Source organism: Oreochromis aureus, linkage group 4 (assembly GCF_013358895.1).
Source record: "Oreochromis aureus strain Israel breed Guangdong linkage group 4, ZZ_aureus, whole genome shotgun sequence".
NCBI lineage: Eukaryota > Metazoa > Chordata > Actinopteri > Cichliformes > Cichlidae > Oreochromis > Oreochromis aureus.
The window spans coordinates 10648954-10676931 of NC_052945.1; the positions used below are offsets into that span (position 1 = coordinate 10648954).

The following is a 27978-nucleotide window of genomic DNA, read 5'->3' on the forward strand; positions in this document are numbered from 1 at the left end:
GTTGTGAAAGCAAGGGAGACACCGGGAGGTGGCACTTTAATCAATAGCTATTGGTTAAGTCTTTCCTTTAGAGGTGTAAAGGTTCGAAATTTAAAATGACTTTACTTCGCCAACTCTTACAAAAGAATTTCAGTTATGGAAAAGTAAAAATAGTAGTAAAAAAAAAGTAAAAAAGCATTTTCCCAAGCAGATGACGTTAATGAACTCATTTTGCAACCGATGGCGCGTTAGACATGATCGTAATAGTTTTTTTTAAGGCAACATGACACCTAACAACATGCATATCTTACTTATGAAAATATATTTGAGAAATTAACATACAGTGTAATAAATATATACATAGATATGAGTTACTGGTTTCATACTGAAATAGTGTCACGGATGCTGGATAATTAGTCCACAAAGAATAATCTGACTTGAACAGTTTCTGCAGACTTAATGAACTTTTTGCCTTTTTAAAGCTGCGGCTGTGGTTATTCTACAGTCTCTTACACAGTGTGGAAAGTAATTTCTCTCTTTTATGTGCTGCTTTGGTCCCTGATTGCAGTACTGTGCAAAAGTCACTTGCTATCTCTTTATATTTTGTTTCCACAGAGCCAGACTTGCTTGTATTTTTTTTTTTAAGTGGCAATAGTTCTACCAGGCCTTCTGAAGGTCTTTTAAAGTATTTATTTGGATATTGTCTGCTTTCTCGCACATTTATAGTCCAGACCTTGTACCTGATTTTCAGAGGAATTGTTTGTTTGTTTGCTGAAGCACTCAACACTGACCTATGAATCATTCCATCATTCAATAACACAGGGCACCTCAACAGATGAACCAGTGTTGTGTCTACATATAAGAGAAAACTTAGCAAATTGTATAGTTAGGCACTTCTTTTCACTACAGCCTGTTGCAAAAACATTACTTGTTCCTATTTCTTTAGTTGAATTTATGAAAAATGCTAAAGAAAATACAGTTCGACAGGCATAAGATAGTATTTTTGCACCAACAAAGCGATTCCCAAAAAGCTATTAGCTGAAAATGTGGCATATCTCAGCATACTGTGCAGTGTGTCCTTAAAAAAAAATGGATTGGACAGTAGAAGACGTGGCAAGCGTAAAGAATATCTACAGGCTCTTTTATATTGGGAATCTTGTCAAAACTGATGGACTTATGAAGGCAGAGAAGTACTGTTGGGATTTTATTCACAATGCACTGCCATCTAGAAAGCAGATGATTAGCAGGGGCTTCATTTTTCCTCATGATAATAATCCCAAATACAACAGCAATGCAATAAAAATATACCTAAGCAACTTAGGACTCAGCAGCTTACTGTGCAGCTGGATACTGGACTTCCTGAGCAACAGACCCCAGAACGTCAGAATGGGAGAGCACACCTCCTCCACCCTCATTCTGAATGTGGGTGTCCCACAGGGGTGTGTCCTCAGTCCCCTCTTATACTCACTTTTCACCCATGACTGTTCACCAATCCACACCAGTAACACCATTATAAAATTTGCTGATGACACCACCGTCATAGGACTGATCGACAACAACGATGATTCAGCCTACAGAGAGGAGGTTCAGCATCTGAAGCAATGGTGTGACGATAACAACCTGCATCTGAACACAGCCAAGACCAAGGTAATCGACTTCAGAAGAACAAAGCGATCTGAGCACTCTACCCTCTACATTGATGGGGAGGAAGTAGAAAGGGTAGAAAGCTTTAAGTTCCTCGGAGTCCACATCTCGGCCAACCTTACCTGGTCCACAAACATCTCCCACCAGGTAGGGAAAGCACAACAAAGGCTATACTTCCTCAGGAAACTATGTCAGGCCCAATTACCCCAAAGATTGCTAGTAAACTTCTACCGCTCCACCATCGAGAGCCTTCTGACTTACTGCTGCACACTCTGGTTCAACTGCTGCACCGCGGAGGACAAAAGGAAACTGCAGCGGGTGGTGAGGGCAGCAGAGCGGGCAATCGGCACTTCACTAACTCCCCTCAGAGACATCTATACTGGCAGACTTCAGCAGAAAGCCAGCATCCAGACTCAACAGAAGTTTTTACCCACAGGCTGTCAAACATGCCCTACCTCCACCCTGATTGGAGGATAACTGCACTGCCAACACTCATGGACATTACACCTTATTTATAAATCGTATTTCTGTTTATACTTCAATGCAACCAACACCCCTACCTCTTTAAACTGCATTTATTATAACATTATTTAGTATAGTTCCAACAGCACCCCCCTCACTCAGTGTGCAATATCATCCCCCCCACACACTCAATGTGCAATATCACTGATCACACTGCACCTCTCAATGCACCTGCTAGTTAGATGGCATGTATGTGTATGCATATAGATGTAAGCGTGTATGTGGAAATATGTGTGTGTATGTATGTACGGATGCATATATGTATATATACATATATGTATGTATGTGCGTGTATGTTTGCAGGTGTATGTATAACTTGTACATATCTTTCTTGTGTAAATGTAAATTTGTCTGTTATTGTGTAAATACTTACGCTATTGTGTACTTCACACACATGGAGAGATGCCAAACTGCCTTTCATTGTTCTTGTAACAGTGACAACAAAAAGCTATTCTATTCTATTCTACCTGGACAGAAAAACACACATTTGAAGACTATCGGTCGTAGATTGCTCTCCCCAGAGATCAGACCTCAACATTACTGAAGTAGTGTGAGATCATCTGTAAAGAGACCAGAGGAAAAATCACCGAACATCCAAAGAAGAGCATTGAATGTTATCCAGAAAGCCTGGAGAATTATTCCCAAGGACGTCTTAAAGGAACAAGAAAGTTGCCTAAGAGAGCTCAGATGGTTTTGAAGAATAAAGGTGGTCATACCAAATATTGATTTATAAGCTCCTTAGAATTGTGTGAACTCTCTTTTTGCCTTATATAGTGTTTTTCCATATGTCTGCAGAATGTTTCCATAAACCACCCATTATCCATTTTCCTAGCAAAATAGGAAGAAATGAAGGGTGCAAGACTTTTGCACAGTATTGGATTACTTTTTTTTGAACAAGTGTTTTTTTTTTGGTTTTTTTTGTGTATGTGTGGGTTTTTTGTCTTTTAGATTTAATACAATAATTATAATACAATAGCAACAAAATTATGTTGATCAGTCAAAAATGAGATATTTAGTAATAATAAGGATGCAATGCGAACTAATCATCTCTCTTTTCCACTCCAACGTCCTTATGCGTGGAAGGGACATGTACTCTATAAACTTTTTCCTATTGCGTCATAGCGCAATAAAAAAAAAAGTCATCTATTTCCCACGGGGAATGTTTCTCCTGGTCACCTCTGGAAGGCAGCAAAGATAAAATGCGTGTAAATGTCCGCAGATTGCACAAGAAGAAGAAACTGAAGGCGAAAAGGAGCGTGACGAAAGCCATGACGAAGAGGTCACAGTAAAAGGAAGATCTCAAAAAAAAAAAGAAAAAAAGAAAAAAAAAACAGCAACTCGCTTTTAATTTAAGTCACAAGTTGTCATGCGTACTTGGTGTAATAGGAGAGACGTGTTCTCAGTGCTGCTCCCTTAACTGTCTGCATATACGCCACACCGCTCATCTCCGGCCGCTGTTCGCTCACTAAACGCGAACTTTACAGTTTGTGAAGTGAACTTTATTTTCGCAGCTGCTGAAATGGATCCACGCGAGTGCACATGGGAGGCTTTAGGCTTATAGTTCAAAGTTAGCGACGCTACCGAATCGCGAGTCTGCAGTGAATTCAACATGTGTTTGATTTAACACGATTAAGAAGACGCCATGGCAGACAGAAGGACTTTCAACGTTGTGATTTTGGGTGTGGGATTTTTGTTTATTTTCACCGCCTTCACCACCTGTGGAAATGTTGAGGTAACAGAGTTCGTAAACTTCGCTTTTTTAATTATATTTCATTTTTACTTTGTCCCAGAAATCATGTTAGAGGACAGCGCATTCAGTTGAGATTTGTATTTAAGGAACAGGAGGTTCCTTTATGTTGCTCATATAAAACAACGTGTTTTTCTTCTCATAAACGCTTTTATAGTAATTTCTAAAGGAAAAAAATTAACCGTCTCATGGGATGTATGAAACAGGGCAGTCAAAGGAGTATATGAGGCGCATCTCGTGTTTCTAATTTTCGTCAATGATCACTGAACTAATCAAATCTTATGACTGACTTAAGGACATTACTGTGACTTATTATGTAAATTCTAACCCTGTGGTTCACATAGACTTTTATTCTTTTCCTATTTGCAGCAAACTGTAGTGAAAAGCCTTGGAAATTCTACTTTCACTGGAAGCGGGTACCACAGGTACGTCATGGTGGAGAAACGGGGGGAAAATGCTGGTGTTCATTTCACCAACTTGTATTTATTTACTTACTGCTACTTACTGCCCCCACTTTACAGCCTTGGAATCATATATGGAGTCTTCTCGTTCTCCAATCTCCTTGCACCAATGCTTGTTACAGTTGTTGGACCAATAATTACTATGTTTCTGAGCGGCCTGCTGTACAGGTAAGTACTGACGTGCTGTTTGCATAAAGAAGACAGACAAAGATGCTGAAACACGTTCATCATCATTATGTTTTTCTCTAGTGGTTACATTGCGATGTTCATTGTTCCCTCGACGTGGTCCTTTTACTTGACCTCCGTTCTCATCGGCATAGGAGCAGCCAGTAAGTCGCTCTCTCCTAAACTGTCTTTGGAACTTCAAGCCTGGCTTTTAAATGTCTTTAAATACATGCTTGCAATTGCATGCAGATTATATACAAAGTGAGAGTTAGTCTCTGTTTAAAAGACATACAGAATGGTGTGAAAATATGAACATTGCAGTACGGTTATTATAATTATTTAACTGAATAATTATTAATATAAATTTGAAATGTGAGTGTGTCAAGAATTACTGATTGGACTGTTTTTTTGGTTGTTATTCTGGTGTTTTTACTGGCTATTTTATTTTCACAGCTGGGTTGCAACTGATCAGTTTCATCATCGATTAATGTGTTGATTTTTTCTACATAAAATATCTTTAAGGGTCAGAATTTGGCATAAACCACATGAAAGCCGTGTATGAACAGTTCAGGCTTTCATGTTTTATGTTTATTCTTGAGTATATATTTGTATTTTTGATTTGTTTAAATATTCACCTTTCAGAGTTTTCTTTGCCACATGCATCACATCACAGCCCACTTACTAAAATCTGCATATGAACACTGAGGCAGGATACAGTGTAGTAACAGATGAAGACTTTCAGCAACATAAATACTTGAAGGTGGCTGTTGTTGGCTTTTGCAGTCCATGCAAGCTCAATTTCTGTGCCGGAATCCAAATGCAGTTTAATCATGCATACAGGGATTATCATGGCTGGGATATGATGATGAACATAAACAGTATATCCCAAATTAGACCTTAAATGGGTTAGGGGCTGATTCTGCAAATAGTGCTTAACACCTTTATAAATGTAAGTGGAAATACATAGAAAGCAGACCTCATGGTGAGCATGTGCTGCAAAAATGAAGAAAAAATGTTTTTAATGCAGCCTCAAATCACTGCAGAGCAATGAATTTTTATCAAGTCCTAGGGCTACTGTATGGTATGATGCATTACTTGACAATGTAAAAAAGATTAAAATTCTACATTTATTAATTTGGGCAATTGACTGACCTTTTTTCCTACTTCAATGACCCCCCTCATTCACGTTCCTTCAGTGCTCTGGACAGCTCAAGGACAGTTTCTGGTGGAAAACTCAGAGGCCTCCACCATCAACAGGAACACTGGAATGTTCTGGGCTCTCCTACAGTGCAGGTATGGAGCTACTCCAGTCTTTGTGTCTTTTAAAGACAAACCTTTAACATTTTAAAGCTTTTTTAAACCAGAGAGTAATTCATTTCATTTAATTGATTTCGTTTTCATTTGCATCATGCTGTGTATGAGACTGTTTAACTTTGGGCTGTGTGAAATAAATAGTAATTTTTTATTTGAGAATATAACCGTCTTCCTGCTCATCTGCGCTCTGAACAAACCCAAAGTTACAATTAATTGACCTTGCATCAAAATATTCATTTCCACCAGTACATCCGGTGCATAAAACACGACTGATCACCATGTTTTCACTTGTTATCTTTTTGTTTTGCTGTTTGATGAAGCTTCTCCAGTTGATCAAAGGTGTAACTGCAGTGCAGCTGCCAACATTTTGTTCTGTCTGTATTTTCAGCTCGAAAACATATATTGCAAACTACAAAGAAATAGAAACATTTAGTAGATCATTTTATAAATGATCTTTTCTTTAAAGCAGTTATACGTTTGTCTGCAAATCTAAAAAACATAAAAGCCTCTTAAAGTTTGCTAGGTGACAGTTATGGCCTTTTCATCTTCTCCATTTGGCCCATTGCTCTCGCACACTGGCTCGGACGACTAATTTGTATTTGTTAAAATATGCAAATTGAATTAGTATAATAATAACATTGGCTGTCACCTGTGCCAACGCTCCCAATAGGGCAATGCTAATCTGACTCTGCAGTGGTGATCACTGCCACAGTAAACTTATGAATCAGTTCTTCACAGCCTGCAGACACAAACACAGAATACCACTGAAAATCACTGTTATCTTTCATGACTAACCCCTTTCATCCATTGCTGTGGCTCTGGGACAGACTAATTGCTCATCTACATTTTTTAGTTTAGGTAGATATGTAATTAAAGACAGAAATAGATCACAGAATTTTACACAACTCCAGTGTTAACCATGAAAGGCAAATAAACAGCTTCAAAAAAACGAAAGAAAAATCCTCGGAGGCAAAAATGCAGATTATTATGCTTATAAAGTCAGTGTTTGATCCAGCCAGTAAATAAACTTTGTCCACATTTTCTGTCTATCATACATGATTTCTCAAATGATTCAGCTAACACCATGTCCACAGTCTTTTCTTTTAATTACTCTGATTGTCCAAATGGGAGCACTTTAATTAAAGGTCACTATTTTGAGGTTTGAAAGGCCCAGAGAGGTTTGGTGCACATAAAATTTGATGTACACATAATAAATTGCACCGAGAGCAGAGAATGTTTAACTGAACTAATAATGAAAGTCAATAGTGGTTAAACTGTGATAAAACCTGAAGGAATTTCTGTGTTCCTCATTGGCTCGCATGGTGTATTTGCCTTACCAAAAACCAAAAACAAATGCGTCCTCATGAACCTTTTCCTTCTCCCTATTTATACATATACACTACATTGCCAGAAGCATTTACCCACACATCCAAATAATAGAATTCTGGTGTTCTAACTACTTCCATGGCTACAGCTGTATGAAATCAAGCACCTAGGCATGAAGACTGCTTCTACAAACATTTGTGAAAGAGTGGGTCGCTCTCAGGAGCTCAGTGAATTCCAGCATGGTACTGTGATAGGATATAGGATAGGATATATTCCTTTGATACTAAATTTTCCACAGTCAACTGTTAGTGGTACTATAACAATGTGGAAGTCGGTGACAATCTCCATTTGGCAATCAGATAGACAAATCTGGGTTTTGGTGGTTGTCACTTCTGTAAAGTTTGGTGTGTGTGTGTATGTTTCTGACTTAGTGGTAAATAGTTTTGGGATGGCGTTTTGCTTTATCCACCAGCGCACAAAGCAAGGTCCACAAAAATATGGATGAGCAAGTTTGGTGTAGAAGAACTTGACTGGCATGCACAGAGTCCTGAGCTCAATCTGACAGAGCTAGACCAGATACTGTGAGCCAGGCCTTCCTGTCCAACATCAATATCTGACCTCACAAATGCACTTCTGGAAGAATGGTCAAAAATTCCCATAAACACACTTTTAAACCTTGTAAAAAGAAAGCCTTCTCAGAAGAGCTGAAGCTGTTATATCTGCAAAGGATAGGCTGACATCATATCAAACTCTGTGAATTCACATGTTCATATATGTGTGTTAAGAAAGATGAGCGAATACTTTTGGCAGTATAGTCTAAATGATATCTTTTAGATTATTTTCTCAGTAAACCACCGTCATGATCAGACACAGGCGTTCTATCACACAACATCATTTTTACATCTATAAATGCAGCTCATCCAAAGCAGAGTCCTTGACACCGAGTACATTTTGAATGCCACTGTGGGGATTTTGGAGAGTGCTGTACCCCATAAATTTTTTTCGGACAACAGTGAAATGAAAATAATTTGCCATGCAGCATAGCTGCACCAATCAGCCATAACATTAAAATAAATGGCATCTCGCTAAAATGCACCAACTAGCTGAGAAACCTTGGCTTTTGGCATATAGGAACGTGAAATTAAGGAGGAGGCAGTTTATTAACTTTTCCAAAATAAAGGAAAACAAGAATTTAACCTATCAGCAAGTCCAGTACATCCCTGCTTTGTTTGAGAAATGTTCTTTTACTCATTTTCTTTGCACCTTTTTTTGTCTTGACAGCATGTTGTTTGGTAATCTTTACATTTATTTTGACTGGAATGGAAGAACAGAAATACCAGGTAAGGTCAAACTCGTGTAAGTACAGCCAACAGCATGAAAATGGTAGTAAAATGGTTGTTATTTTGAGTATGCTCCAGCTTAATGTTATTAATATTTCTAGCACATTTTCATTAAGCGATTTACTTTAATCTTCCTGTCTCAGACAACAGCAGGAGAAACATTTTTCTGTCCCTGCTGGTTATATCCATCCTCGGCACGCTTAGCTTCCTGGTGTTGAGAAAGAGCCATCATGAAGAGGAGATGCTCTCTGAAGAGGAAGGGCAGTCACTGCTCTCAACTCGAACGATGTAAATGAACATCCTTTAGATAATTACACATTTTTCACTGCAGACCCACAGAATGACTCAGAATACATAAAGTGTTTGAACTACTGCTCGGATAGGATACATAACGGCTAACATAGCCAAAAAATGTCCGTTTCATCCAGTTGACCTTCTTAAGGAGTTTTCAGAATTCCCACGAAACGTTTTTTTTTTCTTAACCTTAAATCACCCACTTTTTGACTTACTGCTGCTCTTCTACAAGACTTTTAAATCACTCTTGTCCTTCACAAAAAATGGACTGATCATTTTCTCTAGATCAATGCAATTTCGACAGAGTCTTGTCTAATCACAGCACTTTACATAAGTAGGGCGCAATCAGGCAGATTTGGGGCAGAGAAGAGAGAACATTTCTCTTTGAGAGAGACAGCAGTTAAAGACCCCAACCTTCAACATTTTTAACACATATTAAAATTTTAATGTCTTGAATTATGAACAAAGTTTGACTGAAATCACAAGATGGAGAAAAAATCAGTAAAAAAAAAAAAAGTGGCATCAAAGGCAAATAAAAGTCATAGGGAAAATTAAATTACATTCCATAAATGTATCATTCACAAACATCCATCGCAAAAAACAAACCATGAGGCTGAAAGTCTTGTTAGCAAAACATACTCTGCCCATTTCCATCACTCTTGTGGCAGCAGATGTGTGTGAAAAACTGTTACGGGTATGCGTGATGCATGTATGGGTTTTAGTGTTTATTAGCCAAGTCTGGAACTAAATAATGACTCCAACAGAATAACAAAGAATCCCATCGGGAGCAATCCTTCCACTGTCTGATTTTTAAATTCCTCCACCTGTTCTTTAGTTGAAGGGACGTTTGAGATTGTCTGTGTATGCAGTTTATCTCTGTTGATTAATTTCAGTGTTGTGGAAGTTGTTATTGATTTAATTGTTGTTGTTGTTTAGGTACAAGCACAGAGCGAACACTGCCATGCAGGATACTAAATCGGAGTTCAGTAAGTTTTATCTGCACTTTTGGAAAGCCACATTGAGGCGTACCTAACGAGCTTTGCTAAAATGATACTTGCTCATTTACATACATTTACTGGATTCATTATCCATCCATATAAATGTGCATATTGAATGCAGTAAATGCATGCTGGTGCAAAGTGTAATTGAGAAAATCCCATATGTGCTGTATATATGGATACATAAGGAACTTTGTGTAGTAACAAGACTAATGTGCTCTAAATGGATACTGTGAGCTCATTCAAGGTTTTTATAATCCGTTTTATTCATGCTGGAAAAGTGAAAAAGTGACACTGTTGAATATATTCCTGACAGACAGCATGGATAATAAATGTTCTTTCACAGGAAAATAAAGAGCTATACACACACACACACACACACATATATCTCTCTTTCTCTATCTATCTATATATCTCTATCTATATCGATCTCTCTTCCTCTCACTCTCTCTCTCTATATATATACATATATATATGTATATGTATATATATATCTAAGACTATTCTCTTTAAACCCTAGACATGGTTATGTGGGAAAAATCCCAGTAGAGCAGCAGTTTCTAAAAGACCAGCCCATCTGGCACTAATAACCATGCCACGTTTAAAGTCACTTAAATCACTCTTCTTCAGTGGATAGTTTTCACCATGTCTACATATTTATATGCACCAAGGGCTGATTAGATATTTGCGTTAATGAGTACACAAACAGGTGACCTAATAAAGTAGTCGCTGAGTGTATATTTGTAAGGATAACTGCAGTGACATTTCAAAGTCATTAAATTCCAACACTGTAGTTCTCTTCCTGTTTGTACAACAGAACATATGTCAGTTTTTTGTTTGTTTTTTTTAACTCTAAGGGGTACATCCAGATTTCCTGGAATTCAGCCAATATTGAACCAAAGAGCTGAAATTCCTGCCTGTACAGCTATTCACTGTTTTTTCCCCCTTGCACTGTAGATGGGTATCATCTGATATACTGAGCATTCAAAAGGAATGTAAGATCCTACCAAAGTATTTATTTTCCCTTTCCCTCTCTGTTATTTGCATTGCTTTTCATTGCTCTTTTTGTGAAACTAGCAGGCACTCACAGGAGGTTTTGTTTTTCTTGAAGGCGAAAATCGCTTTCATATGGATAAAAATCTTCTAGCATCACAACAGAGTACATAGAATCTGCCTGTGTGTTAGTTTATTTCAGATTCTATCTGTTTGTCAACTGGAAACTCTGCTGCTGCACTTGCACCTGCCTTCAGTGCAGCCTCAAGTTGTTTGGATGATCAGATTGCACCTTGTCTCGCGTGTATCTCTATGTGCATTTAGACTCGTGCACACCTGCCTTAAAGGTATCGGCTTTTATCAAAGATGCAAGCTGATTCATGTCAAGAAGGGCCATCCAGGCATATATAAACAAGCCTAGTGGGATTTCCTCTTTTAAAATCTGAATTTTTCTAACAGCCAAGTCTCTCTTGGCTGTTTCTTTTAAATTAGCATTTATATATGGCTTATCATGACAGAATATTTTCCTTCTGCATTGAACTGTCTTAAATTCTCAGCTCAATACCGAGCTAAAGGAGATTTTATCAGTGAAAGAACGGTATTTATTAGCATTTTAAATCATTGTATTGTAATTCTCCCTTTTAGAAACCATCCTACGACTGCTGAAGACTAAAACTATACTTCTTCTGAGTCCTTGCATGGCGTACAGCGGTAAGTCAAATTCTTTTGCATATTAAATATTTTAGCCTCCAGTAAAAATGCCTGCAGCTACAGCATGCACTCCCTGTTCTCCAGGCCTTGAGCTATCTTTTTACAGTGGAGTGTACGGGACGTGTATTGGAGCAACTGCACAGTTCGCAGAAGCAGCTAAAGGCTTGATTGGGATCTCAGGGATTGTTGTAGGCATTGGAGAAATAGTAGGTACGTTCACTTTCTGCTCTTAGCAAAGTTATTTAAAGTCATTCAAGGCCGTGCAGATTGATTGATTTATGCAGAATATGCCCTTTTCCATCAGGTGGGGGTTTGTTTGGATTGTTGTGCAAGAACAGCCGCTTCAGACGAACTTCTGTGGTGTTTCTGGGAATGGTTGCCCATTTTGTTGCTTTCTATTTGATCTTTCTTAACATCCCTGACGATGCCCCCGTTGTTTTTGAAACCACGTCCCTAAAGAAGCCATATCTAACCCCAAGGTATCCAGTTTTTATGATAATTTAGCATATAAGAAAAAACTGTTTGAGATTATGCTTTGATTTTATTTCTTTTTCTTTCTCAGTGTATCCATTGCCCTGCTGTGCAGCTTTTTGCTTGGACTCGGGGACAGCTGTTTCAACACACAGCTCTACAGCATATTAGGCCATGTTTATGCTGAAGAAAGCACGCCTGCTTTCGCCATTTTTAAATTCATCCAGGTAATCCTGAGTTGCCAGCTCTCAGACGTTGTTAGCAGAGCAGACCAAAGCTGCGGCAAAATGTATTTCTTCCAAGTGAAATAAATTCACCTGAAGTCAGTACAAAGAAAAAAGGCAGATATGCTATATATTATACCCTCTTCCTTTTTCTTTGATTTTGAATTGGAAATTAAGCTCTAGAAATTAATGTATGCTTTATAAATATTCAAAAAAAATCTTTGATTTTGTCAAGGCGTTGAAAATGCATCACAATAGAATGAACATAAACAAATTGAGAAATCTTGACATGGTTGCCACACCTAGTTGAAGTCCAGCTCAGATTTTGCTGTAACTGGAAAACAGTACATCTGAAAGTAGGATTCATGAGTTTGAAAGTAATAGTATGTTTAGTATCTTATAAAGCTCTCTGATTCTGCCCAGAAAAATGAAAACCACATGTGATTTAAACACATCTGATCTCTTCTTCAGCGCTACACTGCTTCCAGTGCTGGTGCTGTTTTTCATGTTCTCTGCAGGCCACACCACTCCCACATGTGCATTTCCACTTGAGAAACATTCAGACTTTTATAGGGGTCAGGATATAAACCCCACCCCAAACTGAGAGTGGAAAGCACGCAGAATCCAAACTTTAAGACGGAGCATCGGGTCAGCTCAGGAGCATGTTTGGGGTTGATTCACCAGGTTCAGACTGTTTATGAAGATTTCTACGACAGTATAATATCCTGTGGTGTATGAGGGAGAGCATCATGTGAAAATGAACTGAATGGTGTGGTTTGCCTTTGTAATATCATGCATTGGCAGACAGCAAATTGAAAATACAGGAACCCTTTTGGCCACTTCACCATTATCGTCACTCACCACTAGCCACATTTTACTCACTGTGGCTTTTTCCACTCCTTCAAAATAAAGCTTAAGTTGAAGGGTCATTGTTTGGACTCAGTGTAAATGTTTAGAATGGCAATGATGTGAAAATAGCAGACATTCGGGAAGTTGTGCCGTGCTACACAAGGAAATGACTTTCAGGGGGTGATTGGTGAAGCTGGACAACTTTATAATCGTGTAATAATTTGTGCAACTTAGTTTATTAGATTTGTAAAAGCACTTTATCATATTAATCAACAACATTAAATCTGTCTGTCCCTTGTTAGTCTGTCTGTGCAGCAGCTGCGTTCTTCTACAGCGGTTACATCATGCTGATGTGGCAGCTCCTGCTGATGGTCATCCTGGGCTTCACTGGAACACTCTGCTTCTTCATGGTGGAGAGGATGCAGAACTTCTCTGTAGATATACAGGAATTTTAGGATTCATCTCAGCATTGATGGCTTTCTGAAACTCATTTTTGGGATAAAATGAGGCCAGCAGAAATCCTGTAATTTTTAAAAATCTCATTTCATGAAGCGCTTTTTAAAATCTCTTTCTATAATGAAGCACCGAGGGTCATGCACATTTGCATAGCATCGACACTAACAAGAGTTCGAATTGATACCATAGCTGAAACCAAGCTGCCTTACAAGTCCACGCTGTACTTTGCACAATCCTTTTTTCCTCTCACTCTACAAAGTGGTCATCAGACGTCTTTAAAGTTATTTTTCTATTACTCTGTTGTACTGCACGTGGTCTTAATATGGAATTTTAATAACTTACCTTATCATCTGCTTTGCATTGTTTTGGAAGCTCACGTTCGTAATAACGGTGCCGTTGTTGAAGTTAATTTATGTATCTCAAGTCTTACTGCAGGATGTTTAGTGTTGTTTATAATGACAAGAATACATGATACTAATTAATGCTTGACAATCACTTCATTTTTTTTTTTTTTTTTTTACAATTTTGCATATTAATGTAAATGTCACCAATTTTGCTGAATAAATTTTTAATGAATTTTAAAACACTGGGGTGCTCAACTATAGACTGCGTTGTGGTCTACATGATTATTATAAATGATCATTTAAGTCAGCGGTGCAAATGTTTCAGTCAACGCAAGTGGTAACAGCTGACAAAAGGTTTGATCTGTAGATAAACATTAATGTGCTCATGTGTATTAATTAAATTATATGTGACCTGCAGACAAGTTGAGAGCCTGCACTTTAATTTTTGGGTTGTTTTCTTTCATTCTTCATTCCAATTCACAAATTGCAACATTCACAATCATGCAACATTAAAACAATGTTGCATTATTGAGCTACTTCTATTACATATCTGTACAGAAATAATCTTGAGCTTTTTCCAAATCTGTGTTTCAGATTTGGGTTCCAGTATTTTCTCACTAAAACTTGTACATCCAGAAGTAACTGTATTGTCTATTGCCTACTGTAAATCGAATGGATCTAATCCTGATTTGCCAGATTTATTTGAAAATCAATCGCCATTAATCAAAAAGAAGGCGAAGCGAGGTCTAAGTTTAAGGGAAAGGGTTACAGGCCCAGAGGTCCCACATTACTTCACTGGTAATTGAGTATTGATTACATTATAATGAGAGTAAGCAGTTTTGTGTGATCTTAAGTCAATTGTGCCAGTTACTTGACAACAACAAAGCACTGAAGGGCTAAGTGAAGTGTACAGCATTTACTTACAGAATTAAATCCTGGCAGGGTTCATATTATTAAGTTTGGAGAGATAAGCTTGTGAGGAAAGTAACCAACTTTGGATAGGTCTATTACCTGAAATTTGCAGAAATCAGGCCAAACACTGGCATCTCTAATGCAGGAGGCAATATTTATCACGCCACCTGTATCTACAGAAACAAAAAAGGGAAAGAGGCCTCATAGCTAAACTTGCATATTTTTAAATATTAAAACTACTTTTGCTTGGTTTTACCAACATTACAATACTGCAGTGTAGGTTGGGAGAATTTAATTGACCCAGAAATAAACTACAAACAGAATATCTATGCCCATTTGTGATAATGGGTGTTTGTAAGTATATTTAAGATAAGATAAGATAAGATAACCTTTATTAGTCCCACACGTGGGAAATTTGTTTTGTCACAGCAGGAAGTGGACAGTGCAAAAGTTATGAAGCAAAAATTAGAATAAAATAAGAATAAATACAGTACACAACTGTACAGAATAGAATACTATATACAGTAGAATAAAATAGAATAAAATATACAATAAGATAAAAATAGAATACAAATGCTATATACAACTGAGTAAAAATACAAATTTTTAGTTAAACATACTAAAACATGAAATTTAAATTGTGCATAAAAATATTAGGAAAAGTAAGTAAATCAGAGGCTGCAGAGGGCATTGCTATTTTACCTTAGTACCTTTAGAAGGAATGGTTTGTCCCTTTTTTCTCCTTTATGATTGCCTTAAGCTGCTAAATGATTAGTGTGGTGCCGTGAATTCTTAAGATTTACCAAAAAGAAAAAAATGTTTAATAAAACAAAAAATATGAAAGCTTGTACAGTAGCTGCATCCATCTCACCAGCTAGCTGTATAATCACTGGTCCATTTGCAGTCATTAAAACTACATCTGTAATACAAATACATTAATATATTTTTTTCACAGGACTCTGTGCATTCCTGTGAAAAACTAAATACACCCTTCTTGCTTTCGTAGGAATTCGAAGATAAGTAGCCAGATGTTGCTAATAAAACCCACTTGATGAACTGATCATCAGCAAGTCTGACCACTTCTATCAAAGTAGAGATTTTAAGTTTGGTGTGTGTTAACAATGCTACAATTTCCCCAGGAGTGGACATACCAGCAAATCTACCCCAAGGTCAGATGTTTGAAAGGTTTGAAAACCCAAACACAGCACATCTGCACAAACACCTCAGACCAACTGTGTAGGGGTGAGGATTTGGGCTTGTTTTGCAGCCACAGTACCTGGGCACTTTGCAGTCATCGATTCATCCATGAATTCCTCTGTATGCTGAAGTATTCTAGAGGCAAATGTGAGGCCATTTGTCTGACAGCTAAAGCTGGGCCAAAACTGGGTCATGTAACAGGACAATGATCCTACGCACAGGAGAAAATCTACAACAAAAGAAAAGAATCACGGTGTTGCAATGACCCAGTTAAAGTTCAGGCTTCAACCTGATCGAAATGCTGTGGGGGGACCTCAAGAGAGCTGTGCATAAATGAATGCCCACAAGCCACCATGTTCAAAGGAATGTTTCACATGACTATTTATGCTTTTTTTTTGGCTAAATCATTTTCAGAGTCAGACAGTATATAGCTTATGTTTTCAGAAAAATATTTTAGCTTGTTGAGGCCACTTTGTTGTTTTGAACTACAATTCCTTTGTATTTTTTACCCTCTTAAACTGAAGGAAAAAGTGTCTATTATATATCCTTTCCTTGAGCTAAAGTGCTTTATCAAAGCATTCCCCACAAGTCTTCAAGTTCACCTGTCTGACACTGCCTTGATTTCCCAAAACACCGCTACTTCTGACTGAATCCAGATCAAACACACACATTAGGGCAGATCTGCTTAATTTTGTCACTTCCTCACATCATAGTTGTAATAACCAGGCTTGACTGAACAGGACCTACAGGATACACGACTGTGGCTTGTCAGAGGTCTGAAATCTGCTGCTCCCTTTGTTGTCAGGTTTTGCGCTTCTGGTGCCAAACAAGAGTTGTGCTGTCAAAGTACTTTACCAATGAGATGGTTTTAATTTCAAAGTCTGTGTATGCCCAGGGGATTAATTCATTTAATTTATTAATTTTCATCTGTGACCTGCTTGATTAGCTCAGACTGTCAGTTTAACCAGAGAGCCGTGTTTATTACCACATTTCTGTACCTGTAGCTCACTTGGTTATTAAATTTGAAGACTTGCCTCATTTCCATGAATTATGGAAATCACACATCTGAGAATATTTGTGGGAATAAGGTTGAGAACACAATTAAATAAGCCAATTTGAAAAGAGAAACATACCCTATCAAATTAGATGACTAACAACCCTCTGTAAATTATATGCAGAATGAAATGAGCAGAAACACTTTTAACTGCTCATTTGTTGTTTTCTGTGGCTGCCGGTCGCTTTCCACATAATAGATGTTGCAATCATCAGCAGCACAATTAAAGTAATCATTGAGCAATGTGTGTGCATAGTTCATGGATCAAAGGTTTTTGTAATCAGAGGTCGTCCTAATACTTTTATTAGCCTCACATTAGTTAAAAGCTCTCCAGTGACCTTCTTCAACAGCAGGAGAAATCAGGATGAACTAGTTTCATTACACACATGCTATATGGTTTTTTATTTAGAAACTGCAATCACGACCACCAGAAGCTGACAGAGAAGCTGAGCTCTAAGGAGCGGACGTAGTGCCAGTGTAGGACAGGGATGAAAAGAACGTCTCCAGGCTGTAACACGCATTCGAGATATGGAGCTTTGGCAAACTCCGGGAAGCGCTCGGCATCTGGATTTTCCACCTCCACCTACACGGAAGAAGTCAGAAATTGGAAATACTGCATACATTTGCACGTCCAACATGTGCTATCTCCATGGACTGTCAATCCTACCTGACTGGTATTGTGAAGCAACTGTGATTGATGAGGGTACAGCTTGCCTGTGTCCTCAGGGGAATATAGGCGAATGTATTTGCTTCCCACTACCTGTATATACAGAAGGAATCCCACGTGGTAAGGAAACTGTTATCACGTGATCAACCTTTGACATGAATTTAATTCATAAAGCATTACAGTTAACGTCACCTGTGCCAGAAAGTTCTGTTGAGGATCTTGATGAAGAGGAGAGACAGTACCCCCGGGACCAAACCACGCGTTCACAGTAATATCCTCTTCGTCGCCTTCACCAAGACAGCAATAATCAGGGAGGCGGATATCATCCTTGAGCTCTGGTATCTAAGGTATAATCAAACAGTAATAGGGCATTTAAGACTAATTTCACTTACTAAATAGTATCTTTTTTTCTCATGAGAACTTTGCCAACATTTCCTGGCAAGTAAAAAGAATTGCTAATTATTTTTCCACCTTCTGTCATGCAAACTAAAAAAAATGCATGACTCCTTTTTGTCAGTATATCCACCATAATTTTCCGACTGAAAAATATTCATAAATACTCGATGGATTTCCATGAAAACTGGCACAGATATTCTGCCATAAGGTTGGTTTTTACTTAACTATTACTGATGAGCTCCCGTACAGCCTCAGAGAGCCACCCGAATGTCTGCAAACAGTCTTATTAATGTCTGTTTATTTATTGGAATTTTCAGTCTCATTACAGCCCAGAGATATTTATCAGCCTGATAAATATCAGTCACAGATTGGCCTCCCCAAAGCCTGGACCTCAATATTACTGAAACAGTGTAGGATCATCCTGACAGGGAATTAAACAAAAGGCAGCCGACATCCAAAGAAGAGCCGTGAGCGTCCTTAAGAAGCCTGGAGAACTGCTCATGAAGACTACTTAAAGAAATTACAAGAAAGCTTGCCTAAGACCGTTCACACTGTGCCACATATTCACTTTCGAGCTCATCAGAATTGTATAATCTCGGTTTTTGCCTTTTACCTTGTATTCTCATGTATGTTTGCAGATGTTTCAACAAATCACTGCACGGACTTTTTCCAAGTGATATATAAAGAAATCAAAGCTTTTGCGCGTCAAAAATAAATGTTTCATTTAGAAACATGGCACTATAAAATCCCTAAGAAATGTAAAAAAATATAGATGCTGTGTGAAAATCGGTCTAAATGGTGACTCTGTGGTTGGGATCCTTCTAACCTAATCATACAGTCCAAAAATTTGATCTTAATTATCCAGCCCTGATGTTGAAATTACTGCTAAAAAATACCACTAATGTTAAAAGCAATCTTGTGTTAGGATGACAGCTAGAAAAAAAGAATCCCATTCTTTATAGTGCTGAAAATGTCATTTTTAAAGAACTAATTGTTAAACTGACACAATTATTCATTATTCACTACAATTATTTTGTGTTTTAAAACTAAAATTCTGAACTCTACCTGGTCAAAAAGCTGGTGCTGAGCCAAATAACCCAAAGCTTTCACTCCATCCTGTTCAATGTTGATACACAAAACAAACAACAAAAGCCAAAATTATGTTAGAAATCACAAGGTCTTCTCTTTCTCTCATTCACATAAATCGGCGGTCCCCAACCTCCGGGCAACGGACCGGGCTGTGAGAGTTGAGGCTCGGGTGTGAAATTTATGGTTTCCAGGGTTTTTATCGTTAACTCTGTTTCCCTGGGTCTTTTTCCTGTGTTGTAGTTGTGTGTCTTATTTTGAAAGAAATATTTATGTGTTACCATAGCGACCAGAGAGCGAGGAGGATGTTACTCTCAATGTTGTTGTTCAGGAGGACGCTGCTAATAAAGTAAATAAAGAATAAAGAATTTGCGTTTAGTGTTATATTTAGAAAATACCACAGTTTTTGTCTTGGTTGTATCATTTTATTTTGTTGTATTTATCCGCGATACCTTATAGCCGGTCCATGAAAATATTGTCTGACATTAAACCGGTCCGTGGCGCAAAAAAGGTTGGGGACCGCTGATATAAATAATGTGATTTAAAGACTTGCTCAAGATGTACTTACTTTATTCAAAATGTATCTATCAATGAATTCATTGACCGTGAGCAGCGTTTGTGACCAATCCTCATCAGTGTACCTGGATCCCACTTCAACAGGAACAGTCCGGCAGCCGGCCACAGACCTCAGGTATTCTATGCTTTGCAGGAGGGAGACAGTTACTTGAGTGAGTCACACATAAATGTGGCGATCCTGGTTTCAAGCAATGCTTCAAAACATCTTATATATAAGCACGTCAGGATGTGACTAAGGTGCCAGAAGCTGTATGTCAGATGCCAGAGTGAATAGGCTGCTGTCAGGAGTGAGCAATGAGAGGGAGGACAGTGAAGGATATTGTTAAATTGAAAGAAAGTTATATCAGACGCTGGTGTCAGACTTGAGAGTCAGGAATCACATATGCAGAGATGAGTAAACAGACCCGTTGTCCCCATTTGCTCACATAGTTAAGGAAATGACAGATAGATATCAAAGTGATACACACTGCATACTACATGTCAGTTGCCTCTCTGTACCAAAGTCCTTCAGATTTTCTGTCCTCTCAGCTTGATAAGTGCACTCTGCTGCTGCCGCAAGTGTAAAATAGTCTGATTACAAGGCTGGACTGGACGTAAGTGCTGTATTTAACCAAGGTGGAGGAGCACAAACATGCTAATACTGTGAAGCTTATTTTCACAGACAGAATGTACAATTTTGAAAGTGGTTTTCAAATCTACTTTAACCTTTTCAGTGCATGATTGAGATTAGCATACTAATGAGAGTAAATTGGTTCATAATTGGGGGAAACAGCTGGCTGGTGTCATCCGGACAAAAATATGCAAACGACAATGATTGATAATAGCCAATTAATTAATACAAATAGCAATCGTGAACTGAACAACAATACATTCTGTAGAAACAAACCTCCAGGGGTGTTTGTTGAAAGCAGGCCAATGGTCGATGATTCCTTCTAAAATCACCGGTTTGAGGGGGAGCAGGTAGTTTGTTTTGAAACTTTCCAGTGAAGGACACCTTATCCTGGGAACCGCCAACTCTTCTTTGATTGCAGAGACAAGCGGGCTTTCAATCTTTATTCTCTGAAAATGATTTCAAAATGAAAAAAAAAAAAAAGTCAATTCAACCTTTAGAGGAAAACGATAAGAAAAACAAGTCCTTGATTATATCTCACAGATGTGAGTAAACAACTATCAATTAAGTCTTCTCTGGGTTCCAGCTTATACTGATTTCAGTGTTCTTTTGTACTGTAAGTGTGGCAGGCAATTTAATCATAGTATGACTTTAAGCTTCTGGGAAATGTGTTGCTACTTTCTACAGTTTCCTTGACCTGATTAACCAAGAACAAATTAAAGAAAATTTCTAAATACTTGTTAGTTGCAGCCCCACTCCCCACTGTGCAGCTCGTGACAGATGGGTAGAATATTTCAGCAGCTTTTTTAAGATGATAGCTTTTAAAGGGGGAAAAAAAAGCAAGAAAAATCCTGCCAGCCCTGTGCTAAACTCTCCATCTCTATTTAGATGGTGTCTAAACAAAGTGACCTGACATTTGAAAAGTTGCTGCACTTAATCTTCAGTGACATCTGATGGAGTGCAACAAAATGAAGGTCACAGAGGAATTTCTTTTCTAAGCGTCCAGAAGATTTACTCTGAAATGTCCCCATCAGTCACTATTAGTTCGAACAATGAATCAGGTTAAATGAAATGTACAACAATGTTTTCTAACTAGTAGAACTTACAGTTAGTAATTACTAAATAAACTAAAGGACTGACAGAAAATTGTGCATTTCAGATGAAAGAAAAAAATCGTTGACCTTGACCTCAGCACGTTCACTCTCATCCTCTTCTTTAGTGGAGTTCAATGTCCTTATGTGACTTTGCAGAATCCGAACAATAACCTGAAGTATATCACCCATGATGGCCGCGCCCATGATTAGACCCATGTCGCAAGTCCGAACAGCCTCCAGGATCTTGTCTTCGGACGGACTTTCACAACACAGTGCCGCCACTTTGAAGAAGCAGCCATACGAGTAAACGCGCCTCCACTCCTTGTCCACGTGCCGCCATGTTCCGGTGTTGAGCTTCTCCCATGAAATGTCCAAAATAATCTGAGCATTAAGCAACCGGCTGGAACTTGTGATGTCGCTGTACAGCTGCTTCCTGGACCGTTGCAGCATTTCCACCACACTCAGCTCCACTTTGTCACTGAATTGCAGTGGAAACTGGTCTTCATTAGCAGGCAGTACTGGAGAGATTTTTGACCACAGCGATGCCATTGACGAGAAGGTCGTTATTTTTACTGTCAAATGAACAATGAAAGTGAGTCAGGGTTAACAGTGAAGTGTCAACTCAAGTTCTTATAATGAAGCACTTAGAAGTTAAATTTGCTCAGATTTAGGCTCACTTTCACCAATTCACTGACTTTTCTTTTTTTAAAGGGAAGGGATGTAATTTAATGACTCCTTATGTATTTAGCTGGTTATTGAGCCCACCAACTGTTAAAACCGCCTGCCATTGTCGTACAAATACACAGTACGCTTGTTCAGCCTCTTTGGTGCTGTGAAACAGATGTATACAACTAATTACTAAACTGGCAACAACAGAACACAGGTGAGGGCATCCTGAGCCAGAACCGGGGGGCGAGACACATGCATGAAAACAACACTTTTGCCGCATTGTTTCTGGAGCCGCCAACTCCGCCTCCATGTGACTCCATCAGCGTTTGGATGGTCTGTGTTGCTGGAGATGATGCCAAAGCAGGAGGCAGCCAACTCCGAGGGCCTGATTCATTTGAGTACAGAAATGCAGCCCTGTGAACTCAGAGGCAGACTGGACTAAACAAAGCAAGCATTTGATATGCCACATGCCTAAGCCATCCACGACCCTGGAGTGCACTCCAGCTGATTTTTACACAGTCACATGGGCTGAGAGCATGTGCAGCAAACCCAAAAATCCAATGGAAACCCCAGCGACATAGGATATTTGGGGAATTACAGTCCCTTCAGTGAGATTTCATTATGGAAGTCATCAAAGTATGAGCAAAGAGTGGACTTTATCTCATTCATTTTTTTCCTTTATGCAGCAGCGGGAGAAAGCCAATTATATTTTTCTTTAAAGCCTCGGAGATTAGACTCCCGCAGTGCAATTCACTCTATGCTCAATTTTATCCCAAAATCTCACAAGAAACAAAGATGTAACATGAACGCAAGACTGTAGCTTTAAAAACGTGGCTACTTACACATACACACAGAGAGATATATACTCCTATAAATACAAATGTTCTTAATTTTTTGCTAATAAAGCTTGCCAGGAATTTCCCATTTAAAGCTATGACGAAACGCACTTAATACCTGAAACAGGTTAATGGACACAGGAATAGAGGACCAGACCTCATGAAAATATTTACAGTTTTCCATATTTATCCCTTTCTTCCTTCTGTCATTCTTCGTCTCTTTTCTGTTACTTGCAGTCTGTGAATTTTGCACACTTGTGAAAAACGTTTTGACGACAATGTTTCACGATGACTCGTAAACACGGAGACTTATTTAAGTTCAAATTAAATCCCTAAAATGCCACATTTACCTTTTACTAAGCCATTTACACCAATAATCCGATAATATCTGTGAAATTACGGAGCAACTCCACACACACGCCCGCGCTACTCTGACGCCTGTGGCACAACAAAAACACACCGGGAGGAAACTCGAATAGCTAAACATATTGGTTCCACGCTGCAGTGCAGATATTCAAAGCTATATATAAAAAACAGATCCCCTCAAATTAATAATGACAAAATATTGCTTTTATGGTTTATTTATTTTCAAGAACTTAAGCTTTTTCTTTTCTTTCTCAAAAGGCAGAAACTGGGATTCCCTTTGTGGTCCAGTAGATGGTGGCAGCATCTGCACTTCCTCTAACCTGTGAGGTTACAGTCCCAATGCAAAGGCAGGATGGCATTCAATTAAATGACACTTTGCTAAGTCCTTGGACTCTGCGACCCCACGCCCTCCCCTTCTCCAAGTCAAGCTGGCACGCTGCACACCCCTGTTTGTTTGTCATGTGTTGCCAGTTTCCTGCCAAGCATACACACTCCCACGCATATCCTACTCCTACACGCACATTTTTGCTCACAACCTCTCAGACTACTGGCCATTTAAAACCCGTTTCTGTCTCATTTCTGTCTTTTTAGATGATTAACCAGATGCTCTGAAGCTCAGTTAAAATGAAACAGCGCTCTGGTGACAGCACCACCTCATTTACATACAATTATAAATTTGGCTTAACAGGTGAAATGACAGAGTCCAGTCAATAGACTGTCTTGCAGTGAGACCCCAGCTCTTTTGTCACATTAAATGACAGCACACAACTATTTGTTTTTCCTCCCTTTTAATTGCTCCCACTGCTCGAAACGATTTATGTAAACACAGATATTCCAAGAAGGATGATTGATATTTATCAGCTCAAGTGAAACCATATTTGGGTTTGTCTTTTTGATGTCACACAGAGATATTTGGAGGGGCAGGGCAGTTATATTGCTTTTTTAGGGGGTATGTAGCCTGAACAAGCATGATAGGAAACCTTCGGTAGAAGTCTAGAATCTATAAACACAGTGCACTATTATCAAATGTCAAACACTCTATGAAATTCAAATATTCTCTCAGTGCAAACTGCACAGCCGCTCTTGTATGTAAAGCAGATGGAAACAAGAGAGAGACAGCCTGGCTTTCCAGGAATCACGGGGGATTTTAAAATGTTTCAGACGTTTCTATTCATTCTCACAGTGTAAACAGCAGAATCCTCGTGGCTTGATCTTTTGTTCACCTCCTGCATGGAGGTGAGAAATTACTGTGACAGCCAAAAAGGCTTTGTGTTTTTTTCTGCTTTTTAAGCTTTTCCTCTTTAAAAAAAAATCAAATAAAAGGACTAACTGCAAAAACAGGTAATTACAAATTTAAAAGAATAAAGAAAATCAGTATTTGAGTGCTTGACAAGATACTTGTGGACAATTGCCTAAAATAATGACCTACTATAACAATGTTAAAGGTTTAAAAAATAAAGAAATACGCCAACCAGCATTGAAGATTAATCAATCACATAAGTTCCTATAGGCAATAAATGTTGGACCAAACCTCAGCTCCGCTCACTATTGTGTAGGATGTCGAGGGACACAAACCTTACACTGTGGATGTGAATGATCTGTTTCTGAACCTCTGCTTGTGTGAGCAGTGAGGGTGGTCCCAGCAGGAGAGGTCGATGTATTATTCAGATGTGTCTGATTCTGGTTGTAAGACAGCACAGGGCTGAAGGTCAGAGGCCCAGCACTGTTGTTCCTCCCTGTGCTCACAGCACTGACTTCATGTGCAGGCCGTCCTTCCAACACTTCATCGACAGGGGTCAGCAACCTTTCTCCTCTTTATGTAGAAGGAAAGGCCCATGACTCTGTTCCTCCCAGGGCCTAGTTAGAGCGTGCCATCCAGAAAATATCTTGGTATTTAATTTCAAAATATTTTTTTTACATCTGATTTAAAAAGATTTTCTTGATTTCAGCTAGTGAGCCCACCAATATGTAATCTAACACATACATGCCAGTAAAACCATGGCATGTTGCTCATCCTAACAATTAAATGTGGGGCAAAGACTGTGCTTGTGTCGAACATCTTAGCAACTTAACTTTAAAAAATTAAAACAAAATAAATAATAACAATAAACTATGCAGGTCACATTGTCATTTAGCACGTTAAGGAAACATAAATTTTATTTGAAACAACTTGTACAACACCTTCACTCCAAAAAGCACAAAAGGCAACTCAAGTGTGTTGTCATGGTATCATGTGATAGTCTTAATAATCCTGTAGCCAAAAGATTTGCACGCCTGTTTCAGCATTTTTAAACCAATTATCACACACACACTGCACACTACAACATATCTTGCCTTGTGCAAAACTGAAAACAAAAAACTATATTTCCCAGTATATACTGTGGCTTTCTCTGTTCCAGCATTGGCATCAAAACACATGGTTACTTGAATCTGACTACAGTTAAATGCCTTCCCTGTTTTCTTCACATGCTTTGGGTAAAAGCCAGACTTTAGAAAAGTGAATTTCCTTCAAAGCTTCCCAAAATGATATACAGTGTCTCCATATATTTGTGCAGTTCCATATAAAGGGAGACATCTGGTAGCGCCACCTAACTTAACGTCTTTGAAGACCAAGCATGCTCTCCATGGCAACAGCATCCCCCAATGGCAGTGGCTCTTTTAAGCAGGGGAATATACCACCGTTAGTAAAGCGTAAACCATAGCAAATGTGCTATTAACTATTTAGTTTTATTTTTTAACACGTTTTTGGTTGCTGATCAATCTGGAAGCATTAAAATGACATAATCATTGTATCGGTAAGGCTAGCAACCTGAATCACAACAGGACACATCAATTTATTCATTTGAGCTTCCTAGAAGATGCATTTAACTTATGCACAACCTTTCGTAATGCCCAGAGCGACATCAACCAATCACACACATGCAAAACAAAAACATCTCCTCAGAGCACAACAGAGTCTGAACCAATTCAACAACAACCCTTTGGACTGTTCTAGGCTTGCAATTTCCTTGGATTTGTAGTCTTCTTTTCAAGAAACAACTGATAAGTCAAATGATTTTAGAAAGACTGCAGGAGCTCTGTTGAGGTTCAAGTCATCTTATATGATCTTCATTTGCAGATGAAGATACAGGATTTGCCAAGGAAAACGACAATGTGATCTGAAGCTCCAGATCAGCTATGCTGTGGTCCTTTTGGTAAGACCGATTTGTAAACAACCGTTTCTGACACTTCAGTTTTGTTTTTTGTTTTTTTTTAACAGTTAATCCACTTTACCTAAAAAGTTTAATTATTTATAGTGTTATTAGTCCCTGATAACATATTTCAGCACCTAAATTTCACCAGATTTATATTATATTACCTAATATAATAACATAATAATAATATACGTACTCTATAGCCGTTTCCTCTCTTGGTCAAGTTGAATGATTTCATTTCGTAAAAGTGCTCTCCAAGTAGATTTATTTAATTCAATTTCTTTCCAAGTAAACAGTTTTAATTTTATGCCTCTGCAAGTAGGAGGCTTTCCTGATACATTGTTTGGAATCTCAGCTGTGCCCGGGTTTGTGCAGTAAACAATTAATTTGGTTTGTATTATCATAATTCCCTTTGAACCTGGGCTTGTCTCAGCAGTGGTACAACAAAAAATCTCAGCAGCAGCAGCTCTGGGCTTGCCAGCAGTCAAACAGGGCAGCAGGGCAGCATGGACCGTGACTGTCAGTAGCATATTCCCAGAGGCCGTGAGGGTAGAACCACCGAGGCACCACAGGAGGGATGTAATCACCACCATTACGCTCCAGGTGCTGCTGAAAAAAAAGGAAGATGGAAACAAGCCTCCGGTGGTGTTGCCATGGATCAGAATCCAATTAAACACTGTTTAGCTTGACACAAACTGCCAGTCGTAGCCTGTTGACTCATGAAATTAATGTATTGTCATGGCACAAAGAAATTGTTGCCACAGAGAGTGCAGCATGACCTGAGGCAGTACCCATTTGAAGCGCTGCAGCTTCATTCTGAGGTCATGTAAATTTCATCAGGCAATTCGAGTGTCAGAGAAATCACACAATATTGCCTCTGTAATTTCACAATGAGTATTTTTTTTTCTCGCCACTACTCAGTTTTAGAGGTCACCTGTTTGCTTAACCTTGCACAGGAAAACACATCATGTCACAACTACCAAATTCAGTGTCACATTTATCCCCAAGGCAATTTATGCATACATAAAAGCTAGCGGAGGTTAAGGGTTGCTACATTCCTTGGAAACCTGGTAATGGATATTTGGAAATGCCCTGGAGAGGTAACAAATGAGAGGTGTAAAGTTAAATGTCCTGTGAAATCATCAGGAGATCTGAAACAAGCTGCCTTTACAGCCTCGGGGAGGTTTCCACAGACAATTATCTCTGGCACACCCGGCCGTCAGCTCAGTGTGACTACAGGTCAGCGTCGCAGGGCTGCTCACTTACAGATGTTGCTGGTAAGTCAGAGGCAGGGATGACAGAGCCGTCCCCTGGGTCACTGCGAAGACATGGGCTTGCCAGCTTGGCATACCTCCACAAAGCAGTGTTAGCGGAGCGCTCTTGCCCGCGTGCTCCAAATAGGTGCTCAGTTCCACTGGCTTTCTGTGGGACGCTAGAATGCAGACAGTCCGTCAAAACCACTTTGGATCAAATTAATGCAACC

At 38.8% G+C, this 27978-nt stretch overlaps 2 protein-coding genes across 6 annotated transcripts; one reads left to right on the forward strand and one right to left on the reverse strand.

The window, feature by feature from the left end:
- The first annotated feature begins 3341 nt into the window (after nt 1-3341).
- LOC116318381 (UNC93-like protein MFSD11) lies at nt 3342-14280 on the forward strand. The gene is made up of 13 exons (XM_031737367.2): nt 3342-3877; nt 4262-4317; nt 4414-4521; nt 4603-4682; nt 5715-5811; nt 8440-8498; nt 8642-8786; nt 9729-9778; nt 11429-11494; nt 11579-11704; nt 11799-11973; nt 12057-12192; nt 13341-14280. Exons 1-13 carry the CDS (start codon nt 3788-3790, stop codon nt 13491-13493), a joined length of 1341 nt encoding a protein of 446 aa, XP_031593227.1. The 5' UTR covers nt 3342-3787; the 3' UTR covers nt 13494-14280.
- Nucleotides 14281-16632: 2352 nt separating this feature from the next.
- On the reverse strand, nt 16633-27933 carry kdm8 (lysine (K)-specific demethylase 8). Of its 5 annotated transcripts, none has more exons than XM_039611556.1 (8): nt 27762-27933; nt 21518-22002; nt 20613-20785; nt 19719-19851; nt 19130-19207; nt 17861-18010; nt 17669-17761; nt 16633-17584 (listed from the first exon to the last, which is right to left on the reverse strand). In XM_039611556.1, the coding sequence occupies exons 2-8, from the start codon at nt 21977-21979 to the stop codon at nt 17420-17422; spliced, it is 1254 nt and encodes a 417-aa protein (XP_039467490.1). In that variant the 5' UTR covers nt 21980-22002; nt 27762-27933; the 3' UTR covers nt 16633-17419. The 5 variants fall into 5 exon arrangements, with proteins under 5 accessions (XP_039467490.1, XP_039467491.1, XP_031593266.2 ...); XM_039611557.1 differs by lacking the exon at nt 27762-27933 and adding an exon at nt 23286-23378 and having other exon boundaries at nt 21524-22002; XM_031737406.2 differs by lacking the exon at nt 27762-27933 and adding an exon at nt 23286-23378 and having other exon boundaries at nt 19130-19180.
- Nucleotides 27934-27978: the final 45 nt, after the last annotated feature.